This window comes from Numida meleagris, chromosome 1, assembly GCF_002078875.1.
Source record: "Numida meleagris isolate 19003 breed g44 Domestic line chromosome 1, NumMel1.0, whole genome shotgun sequence".
In the NCBI taxonomy this organism is placed as follows: Eukaryota; Metazoa; Chordata; class Aves; order Galliformes; family Numididae; genus Numida; species Numida meleagris.
In genome coordinates this window covers 76,060,377-76,073,189 of record NC_034409.1, presented here as the reverse complement: position 1 = coordinate 76,073,189, position 12,813 = coordinate 76,060,377, and the positions used below count along the sequence as shown (strand labels likewise).

General features: G+C 47.3%; 1 protein-coding gene across 2 annotated transcripts; it reads left to right on the top strand.

Moving 5' to 3' along the window:
• TAPBPL (TAP binding protein like) lies at nt 4,439-12,130 on the top strand. Of its 2 annotated transcripts, XM_021396625.1 has the most exons (7): nt 4,439-4,602; nt 5,065-5,301; nt 8,295-8,576; nt 8,924-9,265; nt 9,396-9,719; nt 10,379-10,471; nt 10,794-12,130. In XM_021396625.1, the coding sequence occupies exons 1-7, from the start codon at nt 4,464-4,466 to the stop codon at nt 10,832-10,834; spliced, it is 1,458 nt and encodes a 485-aa protein (XP_021252300.1). In that variant the 5' UTR covers nt 4,439-4,463; the 3' UTR covers nt 10,835-12,130. The 2 variants fall into 2 exon arrangements, with proteins under 2 accessions (XP_021252300.1, XP_021252307.1); XM_021396632.1 differs by lacking the exon at nt 8,295-8,576.

Here is a 12,813-nt window from a genome sequence, read left to right as displayed (position 1 = left end):
TTACTCAGGGGGTGGTGAGATGCTGGAACAGTTTGCCCAGAGAAGCTGTGCATACTCCATCTCTGGAGGTGTTCAAGGCTGGGATGGATGGGATCCTTGGCAGCCTGATCTAGTGGGTGTCAGCCCTGCCCATGGCAGGGGGGTTGGAACTAGATGATATTTAAGGTCCCCTTCAACCTAAGCCACCCTATGGTATGAGCCTATGGTTCTGTCACTGGCTTTGCTCCTTTCCCCAGCAGGAGGTGCCAGCGTAAGGTACAGCGAGGATGTAATCTCAGCAAGCATGGTAACTAATGGTGTGGGTTAGAGATAGAGATGATGCTGCAACTTCTGCCTCTTGGGATCAGTTAGGGATATGGGTACAACTTCTAGAAGACTGGATTTGGATCATTCTCTTTCTAGTACTATTACAGAATACACTGCACAGAAACAAGGTGCTATTTCGCAGAGAAAGAGACAAGTTCATCCCTGTGAATGTATACTTCTGTAAACTGTAAATTTGGCTGAATCAACAAGGTTCATTTACAGCCTGGCTTCCAGCATATACAGTGGAAGCTGAAATCCACGGTGATCTCCAGGTTAGCCTTGTTAATCTAGGCCTGTGTGAAGGAAAACAGGGAGGTAGAGGTCACTCTCAGAGCAGTGCATACCCACCTAGCAAATGCCAGCTTACCACTCATTTAACACTAGAGAAGAGATGTGTGCTAGTGTCAGATGTATCCTATATAATCAGAGGAGGCATGCCAAGCTAGCTCGGTGTTGATGGTCTCAGTTATTAGCAGAGTCAGCAGAAGCTTCAGGAGCTGCAAGGAACGAATTTACCCGAGCGTGGCACAAGCATAATGCTGACTTAGTGTAAAAAGAGAGGCTATCTTTTGGATTCAGCAAATCATAGAATCACAGAACCATAGAATATCCCAAGTTGGAAGGGACCCATAAGGATCATTGAGTCCAACTCCTGGCTCCACACAGCACAATCCAAAATTCAAACCCTCTATCTGAGAGAGATGTCCAAATGCCTCTTGAGCTCCGTCAGTTTGGGGCCGTGCCCACTGCCCTGGGCAGCCTGTTCCATGCCCACCGCCCTCTGGTGCAGAACCTGTCCGTAACCCCCAGCTGCCCCTCCCCTGACACAGCTCCATGCCGTTCCCTCGGGCCCTGTCGCTGTCACAGAGAGCAGAGCTCAGCGCTGCCCCTCCGCTCCCCGTGAGGAGCTGCAGCCGCCATGAGGCCTCCTCTCAGCTCCTCTGCTCTGGGCTGAACAAAGCATGGGACCTCAGCCACTCCTCATGTGTCTTCCCCTCCAGACCCTTCCCCATCTTCACAGCTGTCCTTTGGAGGCTAAGAGTTTTATGTCCTTCTTATGGCACCCAAACCTGCACACAGTGTTCAAGGTGAGGCCACACCAGCAAAGAACAAGTCCTTAGGCTCCTTGTGTAGGCTTGTAACCTGACCTATAGACAGTTCAGATAAATAAGGCTGACGATTTTGTGGTGTTTCCTCTTGTTGCAAGAATTGGAACTGAAAAGATGACACTGGGGAAATCAGGGAGGTGAGAGCAGGGCAAAAAGGCTCAGGGCCAAAGAACAGGAAAACTAGAAAGAGGAACAGTACGTGGTTTGAATAGAGGAGAGCTGCCTGAACATAGGTATCATGGGGAGCAGTAAATGTAGAAAGCTAAAAGGGCATGGATAGAAGAGTGGTGTGGAAGAAGTGATGGGACTGCAAATGTGCAAGGAGGAAACATCTAAATTTAACAGGCACTAGAAGGTTAGGGGTGACATTAAGGACAGCAGAAACCTCTAAGTATATTATGGGAACTGAGAGTTCATTTTATATTATTTGGTAAAACATTTGGATGAGCCTGGTGAACCCAGTGAGCTACAGACTCTGTTTTGAAATGTAATTTTTACAGTGAACTCACTCTGTGTCACATACTCTCCTGGGTTGAAGTATTCAGCCAGTGTGCTGCTGAAATGCAAGCTGAGAGGCCACTGTGAAAACACAGAGTCACCAGTTCTGATGTTGCTGTGCACTCATCATTTGCTGTCAACAACAGATTTTCTGGATAAATGCTTCTCCTTGGAGATGTGGTTATGAATTCCCTATTTGTGTTATACATTAACATGGAGTAGATGGTATTTCTTCAGGGGTGAAAGGGTAAGTCACCTACTGACACATAGGTCCAGGCTGGGGTAAGAAATTACTTGTCAGGCCCCCAATTCTTAAAACTGAGTAAACACAGATATGGTGAAGTTTATCAGAACAGTGTTTGTTATTTTGCAAAACTGTGTAACTCCTTGTTGCTTTCTTAAAAATAAAATTTATTACGGTTAAAAAATGCATCAAAATCCACATCCTATGTTGTTTTCGTAGTTCCATCACATTATTTCTAAATTTAGAAAGCTTTGCTTTCTAGATTAGACATGGTAGTTCCTGTACTCTCATATTCACTACTCTCCTTTCATTTGCTCTTCTATTCAGTATAATTTTCTTGGTTGAAGACTGTGGTTATGTATCAGCAACAGGCAGTTTTATTCTTGACCCCATCTTCTTTGCATAGTCACCTTCTCTTTCTTGATTCAGGTTTTTACTTACACGGAAAAGTTTATTTTCTTAAAATTCATTTTCCATATTAGCATCACATTATGTCTACAGACATCTGAAGAAGTGTTTTCTTTGCCAATCGGTTTCCTTACCTGTCACATGTATTCAGTAACTTCATGGCCATTGATCCAGGTAGCTACAGAGGGATTTTTGCCTCTTGCTCTGGGGTGCAATTGCCATGACCACTGTGCATCTCTCACAAGAATTCTGGGCTTCTTTCGCATCCAGTTTCTTCACCATTACAGTACATATTAAAGACTTCCCTTATTTCCTTGATTTGTTGTTGTTGTTGTTGTTGTTGTTCACTTTCATTTTGAAGCAAAATCTTCAAGTACTCTGCAGGTCTATTTTTATTTAGCTTCCTGCTTAATTGATATGTAAACAAATTATGATCACGTGCTCCAAATGTACTTTCCATGACCACCTGCTCTATGACTTTATTGCTATTCACAGCTAACGAATCTTTTGTAGACAGTGACTGTTTTGTGAAGGAATTTGTCATCTGTCATATCAAGACTTATAGGCCTAAGCCCCATGAAGATTATCAGAGATTATTCTCCAGTCATTAAATGTGAAAATAGTTTCCCATGGCAGCAGACTTCCTACTGGTACTTATCACTTAGTGATAGCGCTCTCTCTACGTACCCGATTATGAACTTGAGTGGTTCAAAGCTGTCTCTGAGCTGCACAAAAAAATAAGCCATTCTTAAAATTCTTCTTGAGTTCCACCTAAACAATCTATAACATCGCTAATGTGATACTAATGCACTATTTTTGTCCTTGTTTCTACCAGCCCTGAACAGCAGGATATTTTAATGTCTAAGTTGACTGGTCTGCTGTCTGCTGTGCTTCCCTCATCATTACCAGTATTTTCTTTCTCCTGGTTGCTTAGGCTTCTGCCCGATACCTCTTTATCTATCATCAAACATCTGTGTAACTGTGTTTTGTCTCCCTGCATGTAAGAAAAGGTATTGCTCTCTCCCAGTAGTTGCAACATCACTGAAGAGATCTCTTGAATGTGATACCTATGCTGTAAAATTCTATTTATTTGCTAGTTCAAGAAATTGCACATTTTACTAGAGCTGTTCCCTTAGCCAGGCCAATCCAGCACGCAGTGTGCTGCAGTTCTGGAGACTGGAAAAGAGCCCTAGCATTAGCAGATGCCTGGAGGGATTTTGTTGCAGAGAACTGTCAGGAGCAGCTTGCTGCTTGGGGGGACAAACTGTCACAAGTGCAGCATTCAAGCCAAGGTAGGAGGCCACAACTGGTTCACAAGCACAGCACAACTTCCCCCAGCTCCTGCCATTTTCGCTCAGTGAGGGACATGAAAAAAGGCAGTCCTTAAAATGCCACCAGAGCTCACCCATTCTCTCCCTAATGCTGTGCACAGGCTGTTTTTTCCATTTCTTTTTTTCTTCCAGGCAGCTGGGGTGGACTTGGCAGCTGGCAGCTGCCGAGCTTCCAAGTAAGGCAGCTCCTGAGCACTCCGTGGCAGCCAAAGGAGGATCCACAGGGAAAAAGGAACAACTCGGGTTTCACCTCCCAGCCTCTTACAGAGCTGGAATCGTCTGAAAAGCATGCTTGCAGAGAAGTGACGGCCCTCACTGGGTGCTCAACGAGCTGGGGGAGAAGGGGCGGTGTGCAGAAGGACAGTGTTAAGGCTGCGATGACAATGACACTTAGGAAGAGGCCCAGTGAAACCTGCAGCTGTGGGAGTGCTCCTCCATCCCACTTTCCTACTGCCTAAGCCCTTCTTCTAATTCTCCTGTGCTTGGTAAAGAAAGAGTTAACAGGCTCAGAGGCGCTGGGATTGTGTTTCCCTTCTGCTTCTCCAAAGCGAAAGTGAAATTAAAAGCATGGTGCTGCCGGCAGCCTGGGGCAGGGCCTGGTTCCAGCGAGGCTTTCTGGGCATTTTGGCCTGCAGGAGACCCCTCCTCAGGGGCAGTATGATCCTGGGGCTAATCCTGTGCTGCTGCACGTTGGCTGTGCTGGCAGGTGAGCTGGGGCTGGGCCAGGCCTGTGTTTATGCTGCTGCAGTGTCTGGGGAAGGGAAAGCTCCGGGGAGACCTGACAGCAGCCTTCCAGTATCTGAAGGGGGACTGTAAGAAAGAAGGGGACAGACTCTTTAGCAGTTCTGTTGTCATAGGACAAGGGGAAATTGTTTCAAACTAAAAGAGGGCGGATTTACACTGGATATAAGGAAGAAGTTTTTTATAATAAGGGTGGAGAGGCACTGGAACAGGTTTCCCAGAGACGTGATGGAAGTCCCATCCTTGGAGACCCTCAAGGTCAGGACAGATGGGGCTCTAAGCAACCTGATGTAGCTGTAGGTGCTCCTGATCACTGAAGGGGTGTTGGATTAGATGACCTTTAAGTGTCCCTTCCAACTCAAACAATTCTATGATTCTATGATTAAAGCAGTTCATGCATTAAAAAAGTTCTTTTCCTTCTCCAAAGGGACAGTGGAAGGTCCCACATCAGTTCCTGAGCTCCGCAGGGTGGATGTTGTCCTGGGCTGCTCCTATGTGGGGGAAGGAGGATTGCCAAGAGCCTTTGGTGGCTCCCAGCATCCCGCTACCCTGGTGTTGAGGGGACTCAGCGTCACAGATGATGGGACCCTGGGAGATGTAACCAACTATGAGATCCCACAGGAAGACCGCAGCTCCTCTCCTCCCATCATCTTTGAAGCCTCAGGTGAGTGAGACATCAGTGCTGCCTCCAGGACTTCGACCACCTACATGCCCCCCAAAAACTTTTAAACAGCATTCAGACAACTACAAGGACTGCTGCACAAGTAATGCCTCCTGTTTTATTATGTTGGGCCAGAGGCCGATGTTGATGGCATGGTAGTAGAAACTGAGCCTTCCCACCAATATTCCATTACATGTAGTTGCTGTGTGACAAAGGGCAGCAGAGGGGCAGTCTGACAAAGTGGTGTCTGACGTAGAAGTGCACATGAAGCAAAAGTTTGTCATTGAATTCCTCCGTGAGGGAAAAATAGCACCCACTGACATTCATTGATACTTGCTGAATGTTTATGGAGGCCAAACAGTGGATGTGAGCACAGTGAGTTAGCAACCTACATACATTTTTAATTTTTGAATTAATTTTTGGAGATTAGAACTGGCTGATATTTAAGGTCTCTTCCAGCCCAAACATTCTATTATTATATGAATGGCCACTAAAGTCCTATGCATGACTTCCTACATTCAGCAATTAAGACTTTAAGAAAGGAATTTTGTGGAAAGTGTTAGAAACCCACTGATGCATCTCCCTCCTACAGAGCCTATCCTAGCTTGTCTCCTGGAAAATCCTTTGTCAATAACATCTTGGGAATTAAGGTTCTATGTTTTATTATTGCATTCATAAAAAGAATTCCCACTTTTTGTCACAACTAACAATATTAGCATCTTAGTCAGCATGCATGACGTAGCACTTCCCCTCTCAGAAGGCCAGCAGTGTGTACTTGGCTCTTCTTACTTCATTCCTGGGTGCCAGCCTGCAGTCTTCTTCCATAGCCCTGGCTTTGTGTGTAGCTTCACAAATGCAGCAAAGCAAAGGTCCGAGGCTGTAGTTCACTGTGGTCAAATTAGCTGCATACAATGCTTATATGCAAACAAGTGCTTACATTCAAGCTTATCCAAGGCCCAGCAGGGTCCGTTAGCATGGGTCTGAGCTTTCCTGCTGGGGTTGTGGATGAATAAGGCATGAGCGTGTTCAGCACGCTACAGACAGGCCTTGGGAATCTGAAGAGGTCCCAGTTTGACTGGGAGCTAGCAAACATTCCAATTTTCAAGAAGGATGAGAAAGAAGACCCTGGTAATTACAGGCCTGTTAGTCTCAGTTCAGTGCCTCGTAAAATTGTAGAGAAAATTATTTTAGAATTTAGAATTTTAGAATGGCTTGAGTTGGCAAGGACTTCAAAAATTATCTAGTTCCAACCCCTCTGCTGTAGGCAGGGTTGCCACCCACTAGACCAGACTGCCCAGGAACCCATCATGCCTGGCCTTGAATGTCTCCAGGGATGGGGCATCTACAACCTCTCTACGCAGCCTGTTCTGGTGCCCCACCACCTTCTGAGTGAAGAATTTCTTCCTAACATCTAAACTGAACCTCCCTTCTTTCAGTTTAAATCCATTCCACCTTGTCCTCTCACTGTCTACCTGCATAAAAAGTTGACCACCCTCCTGCTTGTAAGCTCCTTTCAAGTACTGGAAGATTGCAATGAGATCTTCCTGGAGCCTTCTCTTCTCCAAGCTAAACAATCCCAACTCTTTCAATCTTTAATCATAGGAGAGGTGCTCCAGCCCTCTGATCATCTTCGTGGCCCACCTCTGGGCCTACTCCAACAGCTCTGCATCTTTCCTGTATTGGGGGCCCCAGGCCTGGACACAGTACCCCAGATGGGGCCTCATGAGGGCAGAGTGGAGGGGGACAATCACCTCCCTCTCCCTGCTGGCCACTCCTCTTTTGATGCAGCTCAGGATACCACTGGCCTTCTGGGCTGCAAGAGCACACTGCTGGCTCATGCAGCTTTTGGGATTTGGGCATCTTGGTCAAAAACAAGTTGAACACGAGTCAACAGGCAGCCAGGAAGGCCAGCCGTACCCTGGGGTGCACCAGGCCCAGCCCTGCCAGCTGAGCAAGGAAAGTGATTGTCCTGCTCTGCTCTGCTCTGCTCTGCTCTGCTCTGCTCTGCTCTGCTCTGCTCTGCACTGGTGTGGCTTCACCTCAAGCACTGGGTGCAGGTTGGGGTGCCACAGTTCCAAACGGGCATAAAGCTATTAGAGAGTGTCCAAAGGAAGGCTACAAAGATGGTGGAGGGTCTGGAGGGGAAGGCATATGAGGAGCAGCTGATGTCCCATGCTTTGTTCAGCCCAGAGCAGAGGAGCTGGGGGGAGGCCTCATGGCAGCTGCAGCTCCTCACAAGGGGAGTGGAGGGGCAGCGCTGAGCTCTGCTCTCTGGTGACAAGCAATAGAACCTGAGGGAATGGCATGGAGCTGTAAGAGGAGAGGGTCAGGTTGGATATCAGGAAAAAGTTCTTCACCAGAGGGTGGTGGGGCCCTGGAACAGGCTGCCCAGGGCAGTGCGCACAGCCCCAAGCTGCCGGAGTTCAAAGAATGTTTGGACATCTCTCTCAGACATAGGGTGTGAATTTTGGGTGATCTTGCATGGAGCCAGGAGTTGGACTCAGTGATCCTTGTGGGTCCCTTCCAACCTGGGATATTCTAAGATTCTTTCAGGTACTGCAGACACTGAGTTAATTTCCAGTGATGTCAGTGGGAAGCATGTGGGTCACTTACAGGGGTCACATAGGATGCTTATGCCTACAAGCTTTGACTAAAAAGCATTAAAACCCTAAAAGAATAAACATTGCAAGTCTTTACTGGTTACTTCACGTATACAACTTACTTTTTTGAGTTGGCTGAATGGAATCTATTTTGCATATTCCCCTTTTCTAACAGCTTCCTCTGCCCACAGTGAACCCTGTGCTTTGCCCCATGAAGAATGTAAAACAACCACAGCAAACATGATCTCATATTCTTTACAGACCTCCATTTGATAAGCTTAGCCTTGCATTTCTGTGTTCTGACTGACCCCATATTGCATGGTGTTTTTCATCTCATCAGCTTGCTCTGTCTTCCTTTCTGATCCAGACAATTAAATCTCTTCTCTCTCCTCACAGCACAGCTGGTGTCCATCCCACATGCAGAGGCCCTGCTGCACGTGGATTGCAGTGGGGAGGAGGTGATCTGTGAACTTTCCCCATATAGTTCTCGGCAGGAGGGCTATGGTATCTGCTCTGCCTCCTGGTTCCTGGCAACCGTTCGGCTCTCCAGTGGGATCAGCATTGCTCTGCTGCTCAGAGGGCCCAGCTGCAGCAGTCAGAAGGAGGAGGGACACGGTGTGACACTGCACCCAAAGCTGAGGATTCCAGTGAGCAAGGAGGGGATTCTACTGACCACAGGTGACAAGGTGGCCTGGGAGCCCAGCCCTGCTCCAGCAGGGTCACCCACAGCAGGTTGCCCAGGTCCATGTTCAGGTGCCTTCTGAGGTCTCCAAGGAGGAGACTCAAGCAAGTGCTTTGTCCTTCAAGACCACGGCACATACTTGGTGTCCACTTGTTTGTCAACCCTGCTAACCCCACTGGGCTGGCTTCCTCCCAGATCTTCTGCCCAGGTGGCCCCTGAAGCATCACACAAGGGGCCTGCTTGGGGTGAGGTTGTCACTGCACACACCTCCCACTCGAGTGTACCTTCTTTACCCACATCCATTTTACTCACCGCTTGCCTGTATCCTCCTTTCTGTTTCTAGTGGAATTTCAGTCATCATCAAACAACACTTCCCTGCGCACGCGTCTTGGCAGCTCCATCACCCTTGACTGCCACTTTGCCTTGGCTCCTGGCTTCCTACTGTCCTCCCTGGAGTGGAGGAGGCAGCACCGAGGTAGTGGCCGCAGCCTTTTCCGATACAATGTGGGGAGCGCAGGCCCAACAGTGCAGCCAAAAGTCCACGTGGATGTGGAGCAGCTGCTGGGGAGTGGGGACGCATCGCTCACCTTGCAGGAAGCAGCCGTGGATGATGAGGGGACGTACATCTGCTTGGTGTCCACGACACAGCACCAAGTCCAACACAATATCCAGCTGCTGGTGGCTGGTAAGGAAGGCACTGAAAGGTCACCCCATTGCTCCCAATGCTCATTGTCACAGGCAGCTTGTGGGTGGATGCCATTTGTGTTCCCTGCTCAGTTTCTGACCCAGTCAATTCCCTGTCTATTTTCTTCCAGAGCCCCCAAGAGTTCGTGTGTTTCCAGCAGAGGTGTCATTCAAGAGAGATGAGACCATTACTCTGACCTGCAATATTGCTGGCTATTACCCCCTGGACATCTCAGTGAACTGGATACAGAAGACTCCTGAGGATGAGGTAGAAATCAGTCTCTCAAACGCACGCTTCTCCAGTCACCGGCAAAGCCGAGATGGCACCTACAGCATCACCTCCTACCTCAGCATCAGCTCAGCCACAGTGCAGGCACCAGCCACCTACACCTGCCACGTTTCACACGTGGCTCTGGAAGAGCCCATCTCCGTCAGCACCTATCTGAAGGCACCAGGTGAGTGTCAGGGTGGAGTGACACATTCTTCATCCTGCCCACACCTCCTGACACCTCATTACCCACCACAAGGATTAAAATCTCTAGGGTGCACCATGCATGCCTGCTTCTCCCTGCTCTCTTCCTGGTGTCCTCTTGTACCCATCCTCTCTTCCCTTTCACTCCCTTAGCCTGAAGCTTTTGGGGCAGCAATTATCTCACATCCTGCAAGGGAAGAGAGATATTATGACTGAAAGCAGAGCACTTAAGCAAAGACAAGAGAACAGCCATGCCCAAAGAGTTGGACACCCAGCTGGACTCATTGTTTGACTGGAGGCTGAAGCTGCTGGGGAACTGTAATCCCAGCAGTGCAAAAAGTGCTTCTCCCCTTTAGAGCTGAAATGCTGTCAGTGTTCTTGCTCTCCTCCCCAGCGGGAGATTGCTCTCCTTTCTCCTCCTGACCCATCAGGGAAAAGCAAGCAATGCTGTCGTTTAACAAGTTACAACACCTCTGTCTAGCCAGTATAACTGGCCCTGTGTTCATGGCCTTAGTGCATGTGTTTCGTGTCACAGCTGACAAGAGCGTGAGTTTTGTCAGATGCTGGGGGGTTAGCTGAGCTGGGACAATCACTGGCTGCTCAAGTGCATGTGACATCCCTGATCCTCCTCTTCCTCTGCAGAACACACGGAATCGGAAGGACTGATAGGGGGAGCCATTGCCACTGCCATTTTTGTTTCTGTCCTCTTCATTGTGCTCAGGAAGAAAAGAGCAGGTAGGAAGCTAAGCACCGAGCCACTTCCCTGATGTGGGAGATGGGACAAGTGGCATTTTACTGGCATTGGCAGCTCAGTGCCACAGCAGCTGAGGTCTGGCTGGTCTATGGCTGCTGCTCCCTTTCCTCCCCTGCCCTGCAGTGTGCAGGGTTATGATCCCATAGCTGGAGGCCTCTGGTCCTCCCAGTGCTGCTGAGCAGGGCAGGGCTGCAGTGCTCTTCTCCATTCGCTTCTGGTGGATCCCTGCACAGGGACGATGGTCTGTACCACCTTGGTCTTCATGAATCTTAGGGGGTTTTCTTTTATTTCTTTCCTTTTCAGCTGAACCAAAGCCTGAGCAACTTCTAACAGCTTCAGAATAGAAGAACCCTCGTGTCAGCCACCTGCCCTCCACTGTATCTCTTCTCATAGTAGTATCATAGAATATCCTGAGTTGGAAGGGACCCATAAGGATCATTGAGTGCAGTTCCTGACTCCACACAGGAACACCCAAAATCAAACCATATGACTGAGAGCACTGTCCAGATGCTTCTTGAACTCTGGCAGCGTGGAGCTGTGCCCACTGCCCTGGAGAGCCTGTTCCACACCCTGCTCAGGAGAGTCAGTCTTGTCCAAATACTGACAGAGATAGTGCTCAGTACAGAAGAGGAAGGTCTGCTTCAGCTGGAGGAGCTGAGCGACCGTTCAGGGATGGATTCTGAGAAGAGAGACAGGAAAACATGCTTTCACCTCGGAACAACATTGACAGCCTCAGCTCTGCTGGGATGCTGCATACAGATGAGCGTCTATATCACTGTACGTGGGTGTGTCTGTATGGATATGTGTATGTGCATGTAGATGTAAATAGTTATACAATGAATTTACATGCGTTGTATATAGATACATATCTGTAGATGTATATAGGTATATTTTGTTAATGCTTTAAGGTTTTAAGGAAGATATTTATGTTCGTGTGTGTGTGTATGTGTTTTAACTGTAGAACCAGGCAAATATGTAGGCAAAATTGGTTGATCTTCAAACTGAGCATGTTGCTTATATTGCAAGTCCAGCAATCGAAACAAGATGATGAAAGTTCCCCAGGGGAAAGTTACAATAAAATTTTTAATAAAAATTTCACTGTTTGGAGTTTACAAATTGGAGATCTGTGGTTTTGCTGTTGTGAAAAATACAGACACAATTAAGTGTTTTTAAAAAGAAAAAGAATTATGTATTCAGATTACATGTGGATGTATTGTATTTTCAAAATAAGTGTTTTTAACGGTAACAATTAAGCTCAAGTGTTTTTAGATCAATTGGCCAAGATAATTTGCATCTCAGCGTCATAAAAGAATTGGCTGAGGAGGTGTGTGGTCCAGTGGATTTAGGTATACTAGAATACTTGAGAAATCTCAAGACACTGGAAAAGCGTGTGGTGCCAGCGTTCAGAGAGAAAGCAAGGCAACACACGTGACTGTTAGATGGCAACAACCATCCATCAGAGAGTGCGAATCTGATAAACGTCATTTAGTACATTTCTTTATTTTTTTTAAAGTTGTGAAAACATACCCAACTTCATTCCTTGATGAAGTAATGCATTTGGTTGATAAAAGTACTGGTGCAGATTTAATTTGTAAATCAGCGTGACGTTCTGAAGGCAAAAATAACAGTGTGTGTATGCATCACAGTTTGCACTGTATGGATTAATTACCGCCTAACACATAAATATCAGAAGTTAGTTATCCAAAAAGCAGCATCGATCCCTGCTGAAAGTGTGCACCTCTGCAAGAAGGGATGGTGAGCCCAGTGCTTTTCAATGCTAGGAGCAGGAGATATCGTTTAAAAATACTGTCAATAAAAGTTGCAAATGGCAAGTGGAGGGAGTCCTTCAGATCTATATGGGCCTTTAGAAGCTCAGTAATGCTCATCTGTTCAGCTGAACATAGCCGATCAAGACAAGATGCTCAGTAGTGCTAGTGCCATTTCTTTGGGAACCGGACCACCACGCTGTTCCCATGTCGTTGAACTGTAAAGCTCTGATAAACCGTCTACAGTGCAGGCACCCATACTTTTAAAAAATATGTACAGAAGGCCTGGAGCTGATCCAGGGCTAAATGATCAATTAGGAAGCTCAGAAAATGTCTTCTAGGGAGGCGTCTTGCGACACTGCTCTGATCTTACTATGATTGTTTTCCTTAACTACACCACAAAGCGTGGGCACCAGTGGCACTTTAACCTGCAGAGACAGGCACAGGGAGAAGCAACAGCTGCAAGTTAAATTTAAGCATGTTCCAAGTAGGATAACACAAAATATACTCAATGGTGAAGAGGATTTTCCTTGCTGCCTGTCAGCAAAAATGGCAGA

Excerpts from the sequence above, each read along its gene's own strand:
- TAPBPL (XM_021396625.1), top strand. The coding sequence starts at position 4,464 with ATGGTGCTGCCGGCAGCCTGGGGCAGGGCCTGGTTCCAGCGAGGCTTT. Across the intron at positions 9,720-10,378 it reads CACCTATCTGAAGGCACCAG|AACACACGGAATCGGAAGGA; the intron begins GTGAGTGTCAGG and ends CTTCCTCTGCAG. Across the intron at positions 10,472-10,793 it reads GCTCAGGAAGAAAAGAGCAG|CTGAACCAAAGCCTGAGCAA; the intron begins GTAGGAAGCTAA and ends TTTCCTTTTCAG.